This window comes from Pelobates fuscus, chromosome 9 (genome assembly GCF_036172605.1).
Source record: "Pelobates fuscus isolate aPelFus1 chromosome 9, aPelFus1.pri, whole genome shotgun sequence".
NCBI lineage: Eukaryota > Metazoa > Chordata > Amphibia > Anura > Pelobatidae > Pelobates > Pelobates fuscus.
In genome coordinates, this window is record NC_086325.1 from 49,003,827 (window position 1) to 49,022,268 (window position 18,442).

Below are 18,442 nucleotides of genomic sequence, written 5' to 3' on the forward strand. Positions count from 1 at the left end.
TCAGTAATAGAGTATATGATCCAAATATTATGTAAGGGCAGAAAGAGTTCTCTGCTCAAATGTAAATGGGAATAGGTGTGTTTCACTATAGCTCTGTTAATACTAAGCTTTCTCTCTCTCTATGTAATAGATTTCATAATGCAATTTAATGCACAAACCCAATCATCCCATCTCCTCATGTTGACCACCCACCCCTGAAACCTTTCATAGTAGTCTAATCTACTGATGCTTATGTGCATGCCTGTATTGTGCCGACTTACTTGCAACAAATTTCCCTTTGCTTGCACCACTTTCACGATAGCCACAAGTGGTATCCATAGAATGCAAAAACATATCAAACACCAGCCTAAAGCTACGCCCCAGGTGGGATACAAGATAGTGCCATATGATGGATATTCAAAGGTAACAAGTGACCACACGAGAATTGTCTGAAAAAAAATGGAAAACATATACGGATCAAAATAAATTCAGTAGGACATATCTAGGAATCCCCAAACTAGTAACTTTAATGCATATCAAATGTATATGATCCTAGCCTCGATATTCACTTAAAGGGGCCTATAAATCAAGGTGTCATGGGGACACAGTAATAAACTGTTCAAAATGATTTTGCTACAATGTTACATACCATGGATTGGCACTTGGGGGATCTGTAGTGCTTTTGGGGACTAGACTGCCCTCTTAAAGTGACCCATTTCTTGAGAATTCATTAAAACGGATTAATACAGCAGTCAATTCATTCAAAAATATTGTATAATGGAAGTGTGGGCAGGATATATATCAATGCATGTAGAATGTGAACCAATATCGCATTTATATTATGTATAAAGAGAATGTGTGTGTTGTTTGTGAGTGTTGTGTGTGTGTGTTTATTGTATATGTTGAGACTATGAATGATTCTTACTCCACATTCAAATTATAGATATATCTAAAGTAGCTATTCTTGCTTTATGAATATGTGTTGCTTTTATGAAATGCATTTTTTTTTACATTATTTTTGTATGTAGACAATGCAATTCCTGATTTGTGTATTTAATCAATTATTAGGACATGTTTGTTATGTTTCGATATTTTTTGAACATTATAAAAAAATAAAAAAGCTTTCCTTAGAATAATGTTCTGTTCTTGATTGCGCAATTTTCTATTTGCTTCACCCATCAAACTGTCAAACTCTAACACAACATGACATTGTGCATGCATTTATGTCTCCGCATATAAAAGCAATTTAATGTTGAGATCATTTGTGAAGTAAGGACATGGGGAAAATATTTTTGCATGGATATTTGCTTTGGGAATGACGTACTGTTAAAAGTACTGGTGATATGAAAAACCAGCAGGCTCGCCACCACAGCCAGAAAGCCCAGTGTTTCTTTCCAATCATCATTTCTATGTCCTCAATGAACCGATTGGCTCCTAATGGAAATATTATGAAATTATTCATTTGTGGAGAAGAAATCAAGAAAAAAAAACAAAATAAGTTAATAGGCATGGAGTAACAAAACTGCAGAATCCCATGTAGAATTCCTAGAACACAATTCATAGAAGAGTTGTAAATCCTCTCTAGGTCATAATCATTGAGAGTTGGTAGGTCCAACTACTAACAAGGGGTAGAGCAGCACAGATCTTTTGATTGATCCATCTCATTGTACATCTCTGACTACAGTGGACGGAGGGATATGATGTCATCCCACAACACTCTAATGCAGCACAAGTCTGTAGGGATGGAGGAAGAGAGCTAAGCCACCATTCCTCTAGAATAAAAAGAGGAGTGTATTGTGCAAAGATCTTGAATCTGCTGGGCAGACACTTACTTGCAACCATCAATTTTCAGAGAGCACATGATAAGTCATGGAGGAATTCTACATAGGCACACCTTCCAAATGTCCCTATTGAGGCCCCAAATCCCTGTGTCCCACTTCTCTATCCTAATGTCCCTCTTTTCTAGGAGCTCCAAATTTTGGTATGTATAACAGAGCTCCACGATAATAAGGCTCCCAGTAATGTGTCTTTAAACTATCGCAAATGTGTTTAGAAAGCAATCTGTGTGAATAAGATACTTTGTTTTTGTTCCAAATTACATTTTAAGTTGCATAAATTGTTAGTAAGTCACCTAACATTTCTCCGAGCAGTCCACGAGAATTGTTTGGAGGTATGCAAACTACCTTTGATTTATTTGGTGGAGATATTCCAATACCTTCCAAATACTAGGGAAATGTGTATCTAGTATTCTCTTATACTACTACTACAGAGATCTCAAAAGAGATCCTACAATGTAAATGAAAATCCAGAGCATTATTAAATACATTTACTGAACATAGTAACAGTCTGATAATGCCACCTAGTGACAGCTCAATAAAAATGGTGATGGAACGTTCAGTGAATGTTTCATTCTGGAAATGTTTACTAGATGTTAACAGGAATATAATGCAATGTCTGTCTTACAGTGTTAACATTATATTATCCCATATTATGTGTATTTACATACAATTTCTCATAATATGTGTGATGCAAGGGAAACATCCCCAATATCCTGCTTAGTTACTATCAAACTGAAGAAGAAGGGATAACTTCTGATTACTACAAATAATTATTCACAATTATGCAAATGCATCACTTGATTAGCAGAAATAAAAAAGACAGTGATGATGATACAAATTGTTAAAATAAACAGCAACAACAGCCAAAACAGGATTCGCCATGCAAAAATAAAACAACAAAAACACTTTTTCTGATTGTCCTGTGTTGAAATGATGTAGTAAAACATAACATTATTGTAAAAGAGACAAAAAGGGAATGACACAACATAGCAGACTGATCTTTAGGCCTGCTGGCCATGCTCTGGATGTGTGGTGTGTACAAGGATAATCATACAATTGAGCTTATTCAGAGATTAGATGTATCTTCTCTTTGCAGGGTATTTCCTTTGCATAAGTAACTGCAATGGATACTGATTTAGGTGGTTAGTTCCCAAAGAGGATGCATGTTTTCTTCCATGAATTGGAAGACCAGAAGCCAAATACTGGAACCGGATACCGGGGGAAACTTGTGATGTTTTACCATTGGACATTGTAAGTAAGTCCAGTACTGCATGGCCAACCGGTGAACTTACCATAAATCCAGCATATTCCCACCAGCTCTAGCACTGCAGCAATAAGAATCGCCCATCCACCGCAGAAGTAATCAATCAGATTCACCCAGTAAATTCCTGACTTTAGAACACATTATTGGTTAATGTCATTTTTAAATATACATAAGTTAAGCTGCAACATTCATACGTTTATTTTACGATGTAAAAGTACAATAAACGAGTAATATCAATAATATAGGTTATACAAGATCCCTGATCAATGTGAGTATTTCTATAAAGTATAGATCAATACTTGATATTATCTTGTATATGTCCAAAAATGATTTGGAAAACCTTAGTTCTCTATCACATGATCAGGTCTACACTATGTCACCAAGGCTAAACATAACACTGCATAATGATTTGTTGAAGGTGCACCAACATGGGAAATAATGCCCAAAATGTTGTGAGGGGAGGTTCATGTCAATGTATTATTTTTTTAAATTTTAGTTCATCTGAAATTTGCAAAATAATGATCCAGGTGAATTGAAATTCATCTTTAGGTGAATTAAAAATTCATATTATTGTTAATTTCAAAAATTCAGGTGTCCATTATTCCCTATGGGGAATACTGTGAAGAAATCCCCTTTTCATTCGGTAGATGTAACTACCGAACAGAGACCACCCCTCTGGCTCGTTAACTTCAAAAGCATGCTTCAATTAAACCCTATACCTGTGCGGCCGCCGTTCGTATTGCCGAACACCACGTGGCTGAGAAAACGGCAGCCATCTTGCTTGTGTGAACAAAAGCAGTGGGACTTGGTCGTCGAGTGTCTGGAACTAAAATAGGACACTTGACTTCCTGAACACCAGTCCCAACATATGAACGCTGGATCTTTGTTTCCCGAACAGCTAGGAGAGCACTGTTCGGTACTTTTGCACATTTGTATGAGGGGAACAATCACTGCTAGGAGCCAGGGGAAACCTTTCGTGGGATTATTAGTTTATTTCAACTTCACGAAATAGACCGGCAAAACCACCCAACTGTTTTGGGCAGCAGCCTTGGGGGAAGCCGGTCACCTAAGACCTCCATGGAATTTGAAAACCCCTGAACTGATCTCGGTGATTTTTGGATATGTTGGTCACCCAGATCAGGGCTATCAGGGGATATGACCTTTAAGGGGATACCCCATGTTTTTAGGGGTGTTCTGAAAGTTGGGGAAAACTGTACTTTTTCTGCCTGGAGATAATGAAGTTTTTATGTTATCTTCCTTAATTATCTCCAGGTTCAGGGGAGGGAATGATATGTTTGCAATGGGAGTGTATAACTATTTATCTTGTTATGATTGGCTGTACCATGTCCCTCCCTGTGGGATGTCCCCTTGCACGGGGACTTGCATAAAAGCCAGTGTGGCACAATAAAGCTCAGTTCTGTTGCACCCTTCTTCTAGAGTCCGGCTGATGTTTGGGTATTCGTATGCTTTACTAAGGGACTCGTCTGGTAAAGCTATTGCATTTGTATGGGAATTGTGTATTTTATCTGCCGAACGGAGAGTTATAGTCACTGATGCTCTGGCTGTTCGGAAGGAAACTACCGAATGAGTATTGGATATACTAGGTTTCCTTACAAATACATAAAGGTGTAAGTAATAATAGTAACCACAATAATGTAATGGGCTATGCAGCTTAATATCAATATATGTTAGTTCTTGGACATTGAGAAGATTTCTTATTATGATACATTCTAAATATGATCTTATGGTTTCTTTTTTTGCTCCAAGCAGATTGGAATACATACCCGTGTTACACAGACCAACCCTAGAAGAAACAAAACCGAACAGCAAGTGATAGTGATAGGAACCCGCCTTCTCTTCATGAGCTGAGGAAATGCATCTTGGATGGAGGTAATCATTGTTTCTGCAGAAGGAACAATTTAATAATACACCATATTATTTTTATATTGTCACATTGAATATAGCATGAAATATACACTTTAAAACAATTCTGCTGTTACTACTTCAATGAATGAATACATTTAAGCTACATTTGTTATAAACCTTGCTGATTATGATACCGCTTATCGGAATTCAAACGACTATGCCAGCATAGTGTGGCACTAATGTCAGAGGACTCATCAGGGGAATTCAGTGGCAGCTGGTCACATGCTGGGTCGTTATGGTGCTCGTTCTATCCACTTATGTAGATCTTCTCTGATTACCTCAATCTCAGTATTGGGTATGGGTGTAGGGTAGGGAATCTTTGATATGTTCCCTCGAGATGTTACACAGAGTAATGAATTTGCTCATTGCAATCTTGCACATAGTGAGGGAGGTCTGTTTGTTCCGTACAATGAGGAACCAAAGAAAGTGGTTGCAAGGAGAGTAAAGATTTGATTATGATCCCGGCAATTCTTTGTCTTATGATACATGTTGAGCTTACTGGGAGAGCTTTAGAAAAACTTCTGATGAAGTTGCGGTATTGGAAAGATTTATTTCAAAATGATATTTATTGGATCCTTATTTAATGCTGATAGAAAACCATAGAATCACACTTGGAACAAGAAATATCAAGTTTTTCTTTTATTTGTAACAATATCTCTAGTATATCCATGCTCAGTTTTTCACCAAATGTTTAGGCTAACTTACCGATCATGGCAAACTGTGAGTCCAGACCCAAAGTTAGGAGCATGAAGAAAAACAGGAATGACCAAAGCGGAGATATCGGAAGTTGTGTCAAAGCTTCAGGGTATGCAATAAATGCCAGGCCAAAACCTAAAGGAAAAGCACAAGTTGCACTAACATTCACACTTGATTTTAAGAATTTAAATTGCACTCCAGAACGTTGTTTCATTGACAAGGCAAATATCAGTTCTAAACAGACAGAAATATACAGATTTCTGACAGTAAATCGATAAAAGAGGTCAGCACTGATAATAAAAAGAAGAGAGTGTGTAGGCAGCGGCCCAGCAGAGGGTAACCCTCTAACCCTGGGAAACACATGGGAGACAGAAGAAACAGTAGTGCAATAGCCTAAACATGGCATACAAAGGAGATTGTGGGAGCTTCTACTTGCTTGTTCCATACAAAGGTCCACTAAGCCGGAACAACCCAGAAGACAAATGGCGAACAAGAAAGTAATACAATAATGAAGGTAATGGCTGTTATTGCTTGGTTCTTGCTATTGAATAAAATAAGTAGCTTTCAAATGTTGTGTATTTATGAATTAGAATTAGTATCTGCAGGATATGGACGTGCTCTTCTGGAATAAACTGTTAATGTTAAGCCATTAGGTCTACAATTTGGACAGCATCGTTATCAAAGCAAAGTACTTCATAGGCAAGAATCACTCTCTCAAGCAAACAAGACATTCGTCACTGAGAAGAGGTGCAGAATGGGGCACTAGTGATATATATAGTTATAGTATAGTTCTTGGATTTACAGAACTGTAAAGAGAAGCAGTAATGAGGCATCTATCTCCATACTGTAATCAATCAAGGGTGATAACATTATACGATCCATTGAAATCGTTATAACTTTGACATGTAATCATGTTTTACAGATTACTCCAAGTGACAATGAACCATGTGGAAAGGATGCATCTGCCCAGTACATAGAAGACTGAATGCATATAATAAAGGTATTTCAGTAGGACTTCTGGGTTTAGGACTGACCTCATGCAAACATTAAGGGGTAGAAGCTAGGTTCTAAGGATCAATCTGACTGCCATTCTGGGGTCAAGAGGAAAATTTTTTTCTTAGTTTGTTGCAAAATTGGAAGTGCGTCAAACCAGTTTTTTTTTTTTGCCTTCTTTTGGATCAACAGCAAAAAACAAATGTGAGAACCGCTGAAGTCAATGGACACATGTCTCTTTTCAGCCTATGGAACTATGTAACTATGTAGCTATTTGTAGAAAGTGACTATTTTGGGTGTTTACTAAACTAGGAATTGTGAATGATTGACATTTCAGCTCAAAATAGCCAAGTTGGAAAATATTGGCTATATTGACCTACCGGTATACAGTTCCCATTTTAGTGAATAAACCCCATATTTGTCACAATAAAAACATGTAAAGCAATGGCAATAATTAACTGTCTCAATAGACAGTTTGATTTCTGCAGAATAAAATATGTGTTTATCATGGAAGAAATATGCTGTGTCTGCAATGTACAGGGTAAACATGATAAACACTGAATTATATAACGGAAAACAATTATTATAGAGTATATGTATCAAAATAATATAGTTATTGTTTCATGTAAGAAATATAATAATTCTGTAAATAGCTAGTTGTTCATATGTCCTAATTAAAAACTTGATTCCAAAGCTACTCGTCAAACTCTTATTCAGTCTTTGTCACCTCTAGTTTTTCTCCATAAACATTTTGTTTCATTCTCCCTCCCATAAGGGGGCAATGACATTGCATCGGAATGCACAGAAATTTCCCATATATTCATTTACAAAAGTCCAAGGACAATTTATAGATCATTGAATGCTTTTTCAAAATAAAAAAAATACATGTTCCTGGAATGGGTGACAAATTATTTCTACTGAACAGGTTAACATATAAGGAACCTTACTTAGCTGTAACACTTTCAGGTTCCTCTATAGGCACATGCTGCCATACGATCTCTGCCATGCCATTGGTACTGAGAGGGTCAATTATTTCTATATGTTAACTATGTCAGCTTTCCAATACCCCTGTAGCATATAAATAGTGAATTGTCAGGAGTCCATGAAATAATCTTTGCTCTGGAACTGGCCAGGTTAACTTGCAGGGAAGGAATATCTTGTGGCTATTTTGAAAAAAGTAGAAAATCTGTTTTATATTTCCCATTAATATTAATCTATTGCTACTTCTTCTTTCCGAATGGTTTGTAATAGGATCTAGATGGTTTACAAAATTATCAGAATAGTGATAGATTTAAAGTTAACTAGTTCTGACGTGCGGCTTTTTGCTTTCTCTTGAGATACCTTTAAATATTCATTACCTTTTTAACTTTACGTTTATTTTTTTCTTTTAGAAAAGATGTACAATTGAATTCCATGTAAAATAGCCAAAAATTTAAGGAATGGGCCATTACATTTCTGTTTGTAATAGCTAGCTAACTCTTGGTATATGACAAGAAATTCTTTAGATAACATGAGTTTAGATAAATAAGTGGAAAGTTTCAGTTTGATGACAAATAACAGCTGTTCATGAGTTTTCACATTCTCTAGCAGGAATATTGCGTGATTAATCATTGTCTTAATAAATATTTGGCTGATTCATCTGTATTACTGAAGAACCAACTTTTTAATAATAAAAGATGGTCCATAGAGTATGGTATATTTGGTTTGTAACCCGCTCCCGCTTTTATGAAAAGTCATATAACAAGATGGACTTACTTCTGATTAAATACTATGTATTAGAATTGATTTACAATCTATGTCATGATCTAATTAGCATGGCATTAGATGCTTGGAACATAGGGTAAAACTACAATTGCATATTCAATATACCGTATATACTCGAGTATAAGCCGAGTTTTTCAGCACATTTTTTGTGCTGAAAAACCCCAACTCGGCTTATACTCGAGTCAGAGTCTGTATTATGGCAATTTGCATTGCCATAATACAGACCGGGGGAGAGGGGGGCTGGCAGAGCTGTACTTACCTGTCCTGCAGCTCCTGTCAGCTCCCTCCTCCTCCGCGCCGTCCGTTCAGCACCTCGGTCAGCTCCCAGTGTAAGTCTCGCGAGAGCCGCGGCTCTCGCGAGACTTACACTGGGAGCTGACAGAGGGAGCTGCACAGACCGCGCGGAGGAGGAGAGAGCTGACAGGAGCTGCAGGAGAGGTAAGTACAGCTCTGCCAGCACCCCTCTCTCCCCCACTGAACTACCAATGACACTGGACCACCAGGGAAGGAGCCCCCCTCCCTGGCCAGCTAGCAAGCAGGGAGGGAGGACGAAAAAAAAAGACAAAAAAAAAAATTTAATAATAATTAAATAATAAATAATAATTTTAAAAAAATAATAATATAAAAAATATATATAAAAAAAATAATAATTAATAATATATCAAATGCCCACCCCCACCAACACATACACAAACACACACTGCATCACACACTCACACTTCATTCATATACACACACTGCACTCACACACACTGCACTCACTCACACACACTGCACTCACACACACACACTGCACTCACACACACACTGCACTCACACACACACTGCACTCACACACACACTGCACTCACACACACTGCACTCACACACACTGCACTCATACACACTGCACTCATACACACTGCACTCATTATATACACACACTGGAAATAAATATTCAATTAATATATACATACGCACACACACTGCACTCATACACACACACACACACACACACACACTGCACTCAAACACACTGCACTCATACGCGCACTGCACTCATACGCGCACTGCACTCATACACGCACTGCACTCATACACGCACTGCACTCATACACGCACTGCACTCATACACGCACTGCACTCATCCGCACACTGCATTCATACGCACACACTGCATTCATACGCACACACTGCATTCATACGCACACACTGCATTCATTATATACACACACTGTAAATAAATATTCAATTAATATAATTTTTTTAGGATCTAATTTTATTTAGAAATTTACCAGTAGCTGCTGCATTTCCCACCCTAGTCTTATACTCGAGTCAATACGTTTTCCCAGTTTTTTGGGGTAAAATTAGGGGCCTCGGCTTATATTCGGGTCGGCTTATACTCGAGTATATACGGTACATTCTAGATACATTGATCGAAATCTGCTGATGAGCTGTTAACAATTTCCATACAATCAATCAATTGACAACATTTGAAGCATATTTAGCACATTGACAAAATGTTTTATACCTTGTTAAAGGCTTGTGTTTCAGCGTCAAAAATCCTTATTAAGAGGCACTTTTAACCCCTTAAGGACACATGCCATGTGGGACATGTCATGATTCCCTTTTATTCCAGAAGTTTGGTCCTTAAGGGGTTAAAAACTAAATTCAACATCTCAAATGACTTTAAAATGACTTGACAATTTTTTCTAACAAGTAACCAATACCCCAAAATAATTTGTTAATAAAATGGAGTTTTAGTGCGTAAGCAGAACTAACCGGACAAACACCTCCCCTGATTTGATGGTGTGTGTAAGCAACCTTACCTGGTGATTCTACATTAATGAATTACACCAATTAAATAAAAAGTAAGCACTGTATCTACAAGATAACACAGCAGTATAAATAACATAATACATGCAAGTGTGTTTAAAGGTACCTTTAAGAACCAACACACACCACAATGCAAATATCGAACATTATAGGATAATTAGGCGACACTTGGCTATGTTTAACCATCAACCTGTGATTTAATTTTAAAAAATCACTCAATGACAACTTTTAAAAAAAACTCTGCTATATCAACCTAACGAGTGCAACATTGCAAGATTAACCATGGGATGACAGTTTATACCCATTTGTAAGATGATGCTGGTTTCTAATTTGTGGCATTGCATGCAGAAAAATATTTGTGAAATTGTAGTGTGATCACTTTGATAACTGCTGAGGAATAAAACAAAGGTTTCCGATATAAATTTTTTGGGGGGCCATTGTTCGGATTTTGCTGCGGGCATATTGATTTAATTGAAATTCAACATAAACAGGCTGCACACTGAAAAACAATGAGAACCTTCAGATAAACAAAAAATATTCCTATTCTGCTTAAAGGGTTACTCTAACCCTGAGAATTAAAATCAATTTTTATATTACAGATGCCCTATGGGGCATCACTATTAGGCCCCCCTGTAAAACCTGCAAGATCTTCCATGCCTCATCATAACTCATAGGAGAAATGGAAGGGGACGGGGAGGGGGTGTTACGTCTGTCGGCAGCATGCAGTTTGCGACAGACTTTTTTGTGACATAGAAATATAGAAACATAGAAACATAGAATGTGACGGCAGATAAGAACCATTCGGCCCATCTAGTCTGGCCAATTTTCTAAATACTTTCATTAGTCCCTGGCCTTATCTTATATTTAGGATAGCCTTATGCCTATCCCACGCATGCGTTAATTCCTTCACTGTGTTAACCTCTACCACTTCAGCTGGAAGGCTCTTCCATGCATCCACTACCCTTTCAGTAAAGTAATACTTCCTGATATTATTTTTAAACCTTTGTCCCTCTAATTTAAGACTATGTCCTCTTGTTGTGGTAGTTTTTCTTCTTTTAAATATAGTCTCCTCCTTTACTGTGTTGATTCCCTTTATGTATTTAAATGTTTCTATCATATCCCCCCTGTCTCGTCTTTCCTCCAAGCTATACATGTTAAGATCCTTTAACCTTTCCTGGTAAGTTTGATCCTGCAATCCATGAACCAGTTTAGTAGCCCTTCTCTGAACTCTCTCTAAAGTATCAATATCCTTCTGAAAATACGGTCTCCAGTACTGCGTACAATACTGCAAGTGAGGTCTCACCAGTGTTCTGTACAATGGCATGAGCACTTCCCTTTTTCTACTGCTACTACCTCTCCCTATACAACCAAGCATTCTGCTAGCATTTCCTGCTGCTCTATTGCATTGTCTGCCTACCTTTAAGTGACATTAGGGGTCCCTGAACAGAGTTTCAGGGTGCTCAAGTTATTGTGTGCTGGGGGTGCAACTAGCCCCAGCAAACAATTAACAATAACTCTGCATGTGCCACCATACACTGAAGTGGTCATGGTGCTTCGAGTAACCCTTCAGTGTTATGCTTTCTAATAAAGCAAGCTGGAGAAAAATCAGTTTTTCCCAATGTTATGTATCCCGATTTCTCCTGAGGTCATAAATGAACATACATTATTCATAGGCAACAATTAGGAATTTCTGAATCTCATAAAGTGCATCAGTCTGGCCTCTGGTTAATATACTTTCCAAATCATTTGGAAAGTTTTCCTAACAGTATTGAATAATCTGGAAAGCTTATTGAATCAAGGTCTACTTAATTATGAAATGCCTTAAATTGTCAATCCACAAACCTACTTGCTAAAGTGCTTTATATATGACAGTGTCTTCTCTTCACTCCCTGCCTTGTTACACCCCCCTGGCTGTCAGTCAGGCAACCGGTCCTGCTACTTCCTGGTTTGCTTAACTCAATGGAGCTAGACTCAAGAGGCAGCATTTGACCAGATCACCTGCCTTGCAAAATGTGACTGTGAGTGTGAGGTCTGTGATTGGACAGCCACAGAACGCCTGGGCGGGGTGCAAAGGGGAGGGCTTGCAAATACTAAAGCTTTTGTAAACTTTTCCTAGATATACTCCCAATGAAAACATGCATAATTTAATGCAATGTTTTCTTAAGGAGCATATCCAATAAATTATTTATATATATATATATTTGTAGTCGGGGACATAAGCCGTAAGTGTACTGATTATACCAGAGTATGAAAGTCGGTTGAGGTGTGCCGTAACCGACGTATGAGGTAGGCCTGAAATAAAAGAGGGCCCACCCAGGAATGGTTTATAGAGGGTTGTGGTGGGAGGGATGAACCCGGCTATTCCAGTGCTGAACCAGAGGGGGCCTGAGCTTTTATAGCCGGGTAACCCCTCCCACAACTACAGGCTATGCCTTACTATTTGTAGTCGGGGACATAAGCCGTAAGTGTACTGATTATACCAGAGTATGAAAGTCGGTTGAGGTGTGCCGTAACCGACGTATGAGGTAGGCCTGAAATAAAAGAGGGCAAAAAGGTTGGAGTAAACAATTCATTTTATTTATACACAGATTACATAGCAAGACCTTTGAATGCTGATCTTAGTTCTATTTCTGGTTGTGGAATGTAAGTGGTGTAAACCGCTGATTTCCACCGACCTAATCTTTTAATTATGTGAGATGGTACGCCATGACTAGAGGCTGCTGAAGCGGCTCCGATTCTGAACGAGTGACCGGAAAATCCTGTGGGGTTGAGGCCGAGTCGGATGAACAGAGTTCTGACGTACTGAATGAACTTGGCCGTTGTTAAGGGTAGACCTTGGAGTGCGAGTAGTGGGGTGTTTTGATTGAGACCTGTGAGGGAGGCCAAAAAGGTGTCGAATACTGTGACCGGGCACCACTGATTGCCCGTGGGGTAGTAGCAGATCTTAGTAGGTGGGCCTACTTGGTTAGTTTTTGTGCGACCTAGGCTGAGAACGTAGTGATCTGTGTTTCTCTGGAGATTTGAAATGTAGAGAGGCTGACAAGAAACACTATTGGTAGTGAATTCGTTTGGACGTAGAAACCCATAGAAAGCTAGGTATGCCGCTGTCTTGATAACCAGGTTGGTATGGGATTCGAAAGGTTTGGAGTCCAAAATATTGGAGAGTGAGCGGAACTTGGGACCGTCTATCGGTAGTCTAGACGAGGTAGTGGGTATGTCTAATCTCAGTATACCTTTTAATATGTTTTTTACGGGATAGGAAGATATGAAGGGTTTAGTACTAGGGTAGGCACTGATGATATGATGTTGTATACCCGAGAGATATAGTTTAATGGTGTTCAATGCTAATTTTAGGTTAAGGTGGCAGAAAGAAATAAAGGCGATAATGGAGTCTAAAGAATGGGTGTTGGTTAACTGATGGTCTGTTGTGAATTTGGTGTATAAGCTAAATGCTCGATTATAAGCGCGGGATGTGTTTGTGGATAGGGCTGCTCCGGCTAGGTATCTGCTGTGAGATAGCAGTCTTTCTAGTCCAGGATGAGGTCTCGGAATGGAGGGGTGCTGACCGGTCTGGAGTTGGCTGTGGGGTGTGTCTTGAAGAAAACCTGTAAGTTAAATCGAGACAATGCATCAGCGGCTATGTTGGTTTTCCCTGGGATGTGGATGCAAGTGATATGGAACTGTAGTGTCGCTGCTAACCAAGTCAGCCTTCGAATCAGTCTCATGATGGTGAGTGAGGAGGATCTACCCTTGTTTATTATGTCACAGGCTGGTTTGTTGTCGGAAAAGCATTTTACCGCTTTCCCCTGCCATAAGTGACCCCACACTCTTGCGGCTGCCTCTATTGGGTAGATCTCAAATAGAGCCGATGTACTTGGAAATGAGGGTAGACCTAGGGTTTCTACCGGCCATGAATCTCTGAACCAGTCATTGATATAGATTGCTGCGAACCCTGTGTGAGCTGCTGCATCGGTCCAGATGATGGGTGAGGAGTCTGATAAAGGTGTAATGAACATGGCTACCCCATTCCAATGAGTTAGGAACCGTAACCACATGAGTAGGTCTGCCCTTGCGTGAATATCTAGCGATATCCTGCTGGAGTCCGTATTGAGAAACGGGAGGAGGCTCAGCAATCTTGAGATAAACGCCCGACCTTGGGGAATGATTTTCATGGCGAAGTTTAACGTGCCCAGTAGGGATTGTAGGTCTGACCTGGTACACGTGTCCTTCCCCAGAAAATACTTTACCATCTCAATGATCTGCTGCACCTTCTCACGAGGGAGACTAGCCTGTAACGTAACGGTGTCTAGGTTGATACCTAAGAACGTGAGTTTTGAAGTAGGGCCTATTGTCTTAGCTTGAGACAGTGGCACCCCCAATGCTGTAAATAAGGCCAAAGTTTTCTGGAGACTAACTGGTGCAGACTGAGGTGGTTCTATCGTCAGGAAGTCATCCAGATAGTGCAGAACAGCGGGACAGTGAGTGACATTGAGGAGTAGCCAGCATAAAGCGTCGGCAAAAATGTCGAATAATTTCGGGCTACTTTTTGCTCCGAAGGTAAGGCGGGTGGCAAAGTAATATTTGTTTTCCCATTTGATGCCGTGCACATGCCACAGGGACGGGTGAATGGGTAGGAGCTTGAAGGCGTTGGAAATATCGGTTTTTCCTAACCAGGCTCCCCCCCCTGCCCTCAGAATGGATTGAATGGCATCATCTACTGTGGTATACTGCAGGGAAAACTCTTCCGAAGGTATTAACGAATTGATGCTGGGAGTTGGTAAAGAATGAGGAGCGGACAAGTCGTAGATAAGTCTTTTTTTATTGTTGGACTTGCCAGTGGCAATACCTATAGGGTTGGTGCGCCAGCTGGCGAATGGAGGGTGAACAAAGGGGCCTATGATAAAGCCGTTAGTCAGTTCGGTCTTGAGTAGTGACTGTGTAGTGATTGGGTCAAGGATAGCTGACTGTAAGTTGGGACATTCTAGAACACCTGTGGGGAGTGTGACTAGACCCGTGTGGAAACCTTCAGTGAAGCCCTGAATGAGGAAGTCGACTAAGTGAAGGGAAGGGTGTGCCTGGAGGTAAAATGCCAGGTTGTCGATGCTAACTTCGGTTAGTCATTGTTTGGGGTACAGACGATTGGGGCACATAGTTTTTGCATGTGCCCGAAAGCAGATTGAGCAGACGTGCAGCAGTCTGCAAGAACTGAACCCACAACTTCCTGAATTGAAGTTGTTGCAGATCTGCGCTTTGCCAAGGTATATAATGGGTCTGCCCAACTTGTCCTTCAATCCTCTGTGTTCTGTAGTGGAGGAACCGAAGGTAGCCCGACTAGTGGTAGGAAGGTTAGGATCGACTGGGCACAGGTTGGTGGAGTGTGAGATAGAGGCGCATAGGGCACAGGATGGAGGCTTTTGGCCCGCGAAATGGCGGCAGAAGAGTTCAGTATCCATGTTACTCCAGTTGGTATGAGTGTTAAATTGAGTTATGGATGCTGCCGCCTTGGCCGAAAAAGATTTGTGGTAATCATAGAAGGAAAAACCCCCATACTTGTGTCCTAAGTCCACCAACTTGTGCATGTACAAGTCCAATTCCTCCCTACGGTGAGGGGAAGTGGAACAGATTACGTCACGGTAGAGGCCGAAGGCAAGGACGAATTCCGGTATGGTGAGTTTCCGGTTGAGCCTGGGACCTCTGGCTTTTAGCACAACCGAAAGATCACCGTAGCAATAAGCCTTGTTCTCTACGACATCTTGTGATGCGATTAGCAGAGAAACCAGGTTTATGTCCTTGCCTTCCAGAATGTCTTTGCGTATTGTCGGGGGTACGAAATGTGCAGGCGTGATGATGTGGGAGGATGTGCTTGGTATTGGGTTTATGGTAGTGTCATTACCGTGGGGGAGGAGGACCGGAGTGAGGATTGGTGTGGGCGAGGTGACTGTCGCCGTCTGGGGAGTTTCCAGTTTATCCAGCCTGGTGCTGATCGTGGTAATTGAGGCCAAGAGGGATGACATCAGACCCTTGATCTCATTATAGTTTTCTGAATGCAGAACTACTCCAGGTTGGGGAGTACAAGCATTAGAAATGTAAAGTTTGTATAGTTCTGCTTTGCGGGCTGTAGCTGGATACGGGACACCCATGCGACGTAGTTCAGCCGCGAGCTTGGGGATGGTCCATGACCGGAGAGCGTATGGGCTGGCTGGTTCTAGGTTCTCGGTGGGTGTGCTTGGGCCGGCCGGAGTGGCGGGTCTGGTAGGGGTTTCAGGTATGGCCAGCTCTTCTTCTTGGTCATGGGATTGAGACATACTAAAAATGAAAAATAGGGTAAGAGACGGGTTTTGATTCTGAGCGAAGTTGCCTGAGTCAACTGGTGCTAGCTATGCCAAGCCGGCGAAACATTATCTATCTTATGAGGAAGGTGAGGCCCTACTAATGCCAAGTGGCGAGAGAGGCTCTATCTATGTGGAGGGCCGGTTGGACGAGGGACACCTAAATGACGTGGTGGTAACGTTGGCCCCTCTGTGACTGTAACAAGACAAAGTAAGTTGGCTGTGACTGGTGAGACCCTAGCTGACCACCAAGGGTGGTTGTTGTGAGGCTCTGTCTATGCGTTGGGCCGAGGAGCGAATACCTCCGACGAGGATGGGTGTATGCCTCCCAGGAACATTTTAATATACAATAACTTAGCTACAGGCTGTACGCCAGTTGACACCAGTTGACTGCCCTATATATGTATATATATATATATATATATATATATATACTGGGTCGGGGTGGAGTGATCGTCGTGCGACCGTACCTATTTGTTTGTTGTACGAGTTTCCAACGTTGGGTTTTGGAGGGATTTATAGATTATTATTATTTCCTTTCCGTCTGTGAAATAAAACATATGGTTAGGGACGGCTAATTGGTTTGGCCTTGAAAATATATATATATTTTTTTTTTTTATTAGTAAAATGGTTTTACCTGTTAACGCTTTAAATAAAGAAATAAAGATGTTGATTTGGATGATAGCTTGGACGTCAGGTGGGGTAATAATCTGGGGGTAGAGTTAGAAGTTATCCTTTGTATCCTCTCTGATAAATATAGGTTAAGGATAAAGTGCGGTGAAACTTAAATATTTACCAGTGGTAGGCTAGGAATGGGAGTCCGATGATGGCTCCGAGTATCAGGGGAGTTGTTGAACCAGGATTCGAATTGGGCCAGGAGTGAATCCTGAGGAGATGGACGTATTTGGTTTAAGTCGTGACTTTTATGTGGAGGACATGATAAAGGACGGGACAACCCCTGACATGGGGTAAGCTAATCCTTACCGAGTGCGTAAAGACAAAAGTTTAGCTTTAAATATCTAATTGTATTATTAATTTTTTTTTTTTTTTTTTTTATAAAAACACCTGTGTAGGTGATAGGTAACCTCACCCGGTTTTTGGAAATGTGTGACAGGTTCAAGTAAACATTTGAACAAAACATATTACACATGAAAAACATTATGATATAATAGCCAGGAGTATAACTTAATAGTGAAATCTGGGGAAAAAGAAGGGAAAAAACAAACAAACATATATACTGCTTATTTTAACATTGTGTCATAATATGTGTGGCCACCAGGGGTCGTCTGTTTTTTTTTTGTTTTTTTTTTGAGAAAGTAAACGGATATAAATATATTTTGTCCACCAGGGGGCGTTGTGAGCTGACATGCGTTTTGTCAGCAAGAAATTTGCATACACTAATTGCCGGGTGGCCGGTTACCGAACCGCGTTGGAGTGTAAGGGTTTGAGGTCTGCGTGACCTTTGAAACCGGATGGTAAGGAACTGCGGTACCGAGCGGTAGGGTAAGTATAAGGAAGTAATTTGGAACAGGTGAGCCAAGTGTGCGTGGATGCCAGGCGTCTGGCTGAGGGTGGTGTGGATGAGACTCACGGTTTCTGGGCCCTGGAGTAGGTAAGTAAGTGTCCGGATTCAGCAACCGCCGTGGGTCTGGCTGGGGAGGATGGGAGTTCGTCGGGACCCCGGTAGAATGCCGGGCTGGAGCGCTTGACGCCGAGCACGGAGGGATAGTACCGAGCAGAGGGTAAGCACTTCGGACCGGAGTGGATCACGTGGGGACGAGCTCGAACCGGAAGTACAAAGGTTCCGAATGAACCCGGCTATTCCAGTGCTGAACCAG

General features: G+C 40.6%; 1 protein-coding gene across 2 annotated transcripts in view; it reads right to left on the reverse strand.

Annotated features, from left to right (window-relative positions):
• LOC134572756 (sodium- and chloride-dependent neutral and basic amino acid transporter B(0+)-like) overlaps positions 1-18,442 on the reverse strand; it is a 55,425-nt gene that overhangs the window by 1,073 nt on the left and 35,910 nt on the right. Inside the window, exons 9-13 of one of the 2 annotated variants that reach the window (XM_063431920.1) lie at positions 5,713-5,838; positions 4,866-4,984; positions 3,110-3,209; positions 1,304-1,413; positions 261-428 (exon numbers count right to left, since the gene is read on the reverse strand). In XM_063431920.1, the coding sequence (XP_063287990.1) occupies positions 261-428; positions 1,304-1,413; positions 3,110-3,209; positions 4,866-4,984; positions 5,713-5,838 (623 nt within the window). Of the gene's footprint in view, positions 1-260; positions 429-1,303; positions 1,414-2,774; positions 3,020-3,109; positions 3,210-4,865; positions 4,985-5,712; positions 5,839-18,442 lie in introns of those variants that run through there. The other variant, XM_063431921.1, reaches the window with a different exon arrangement.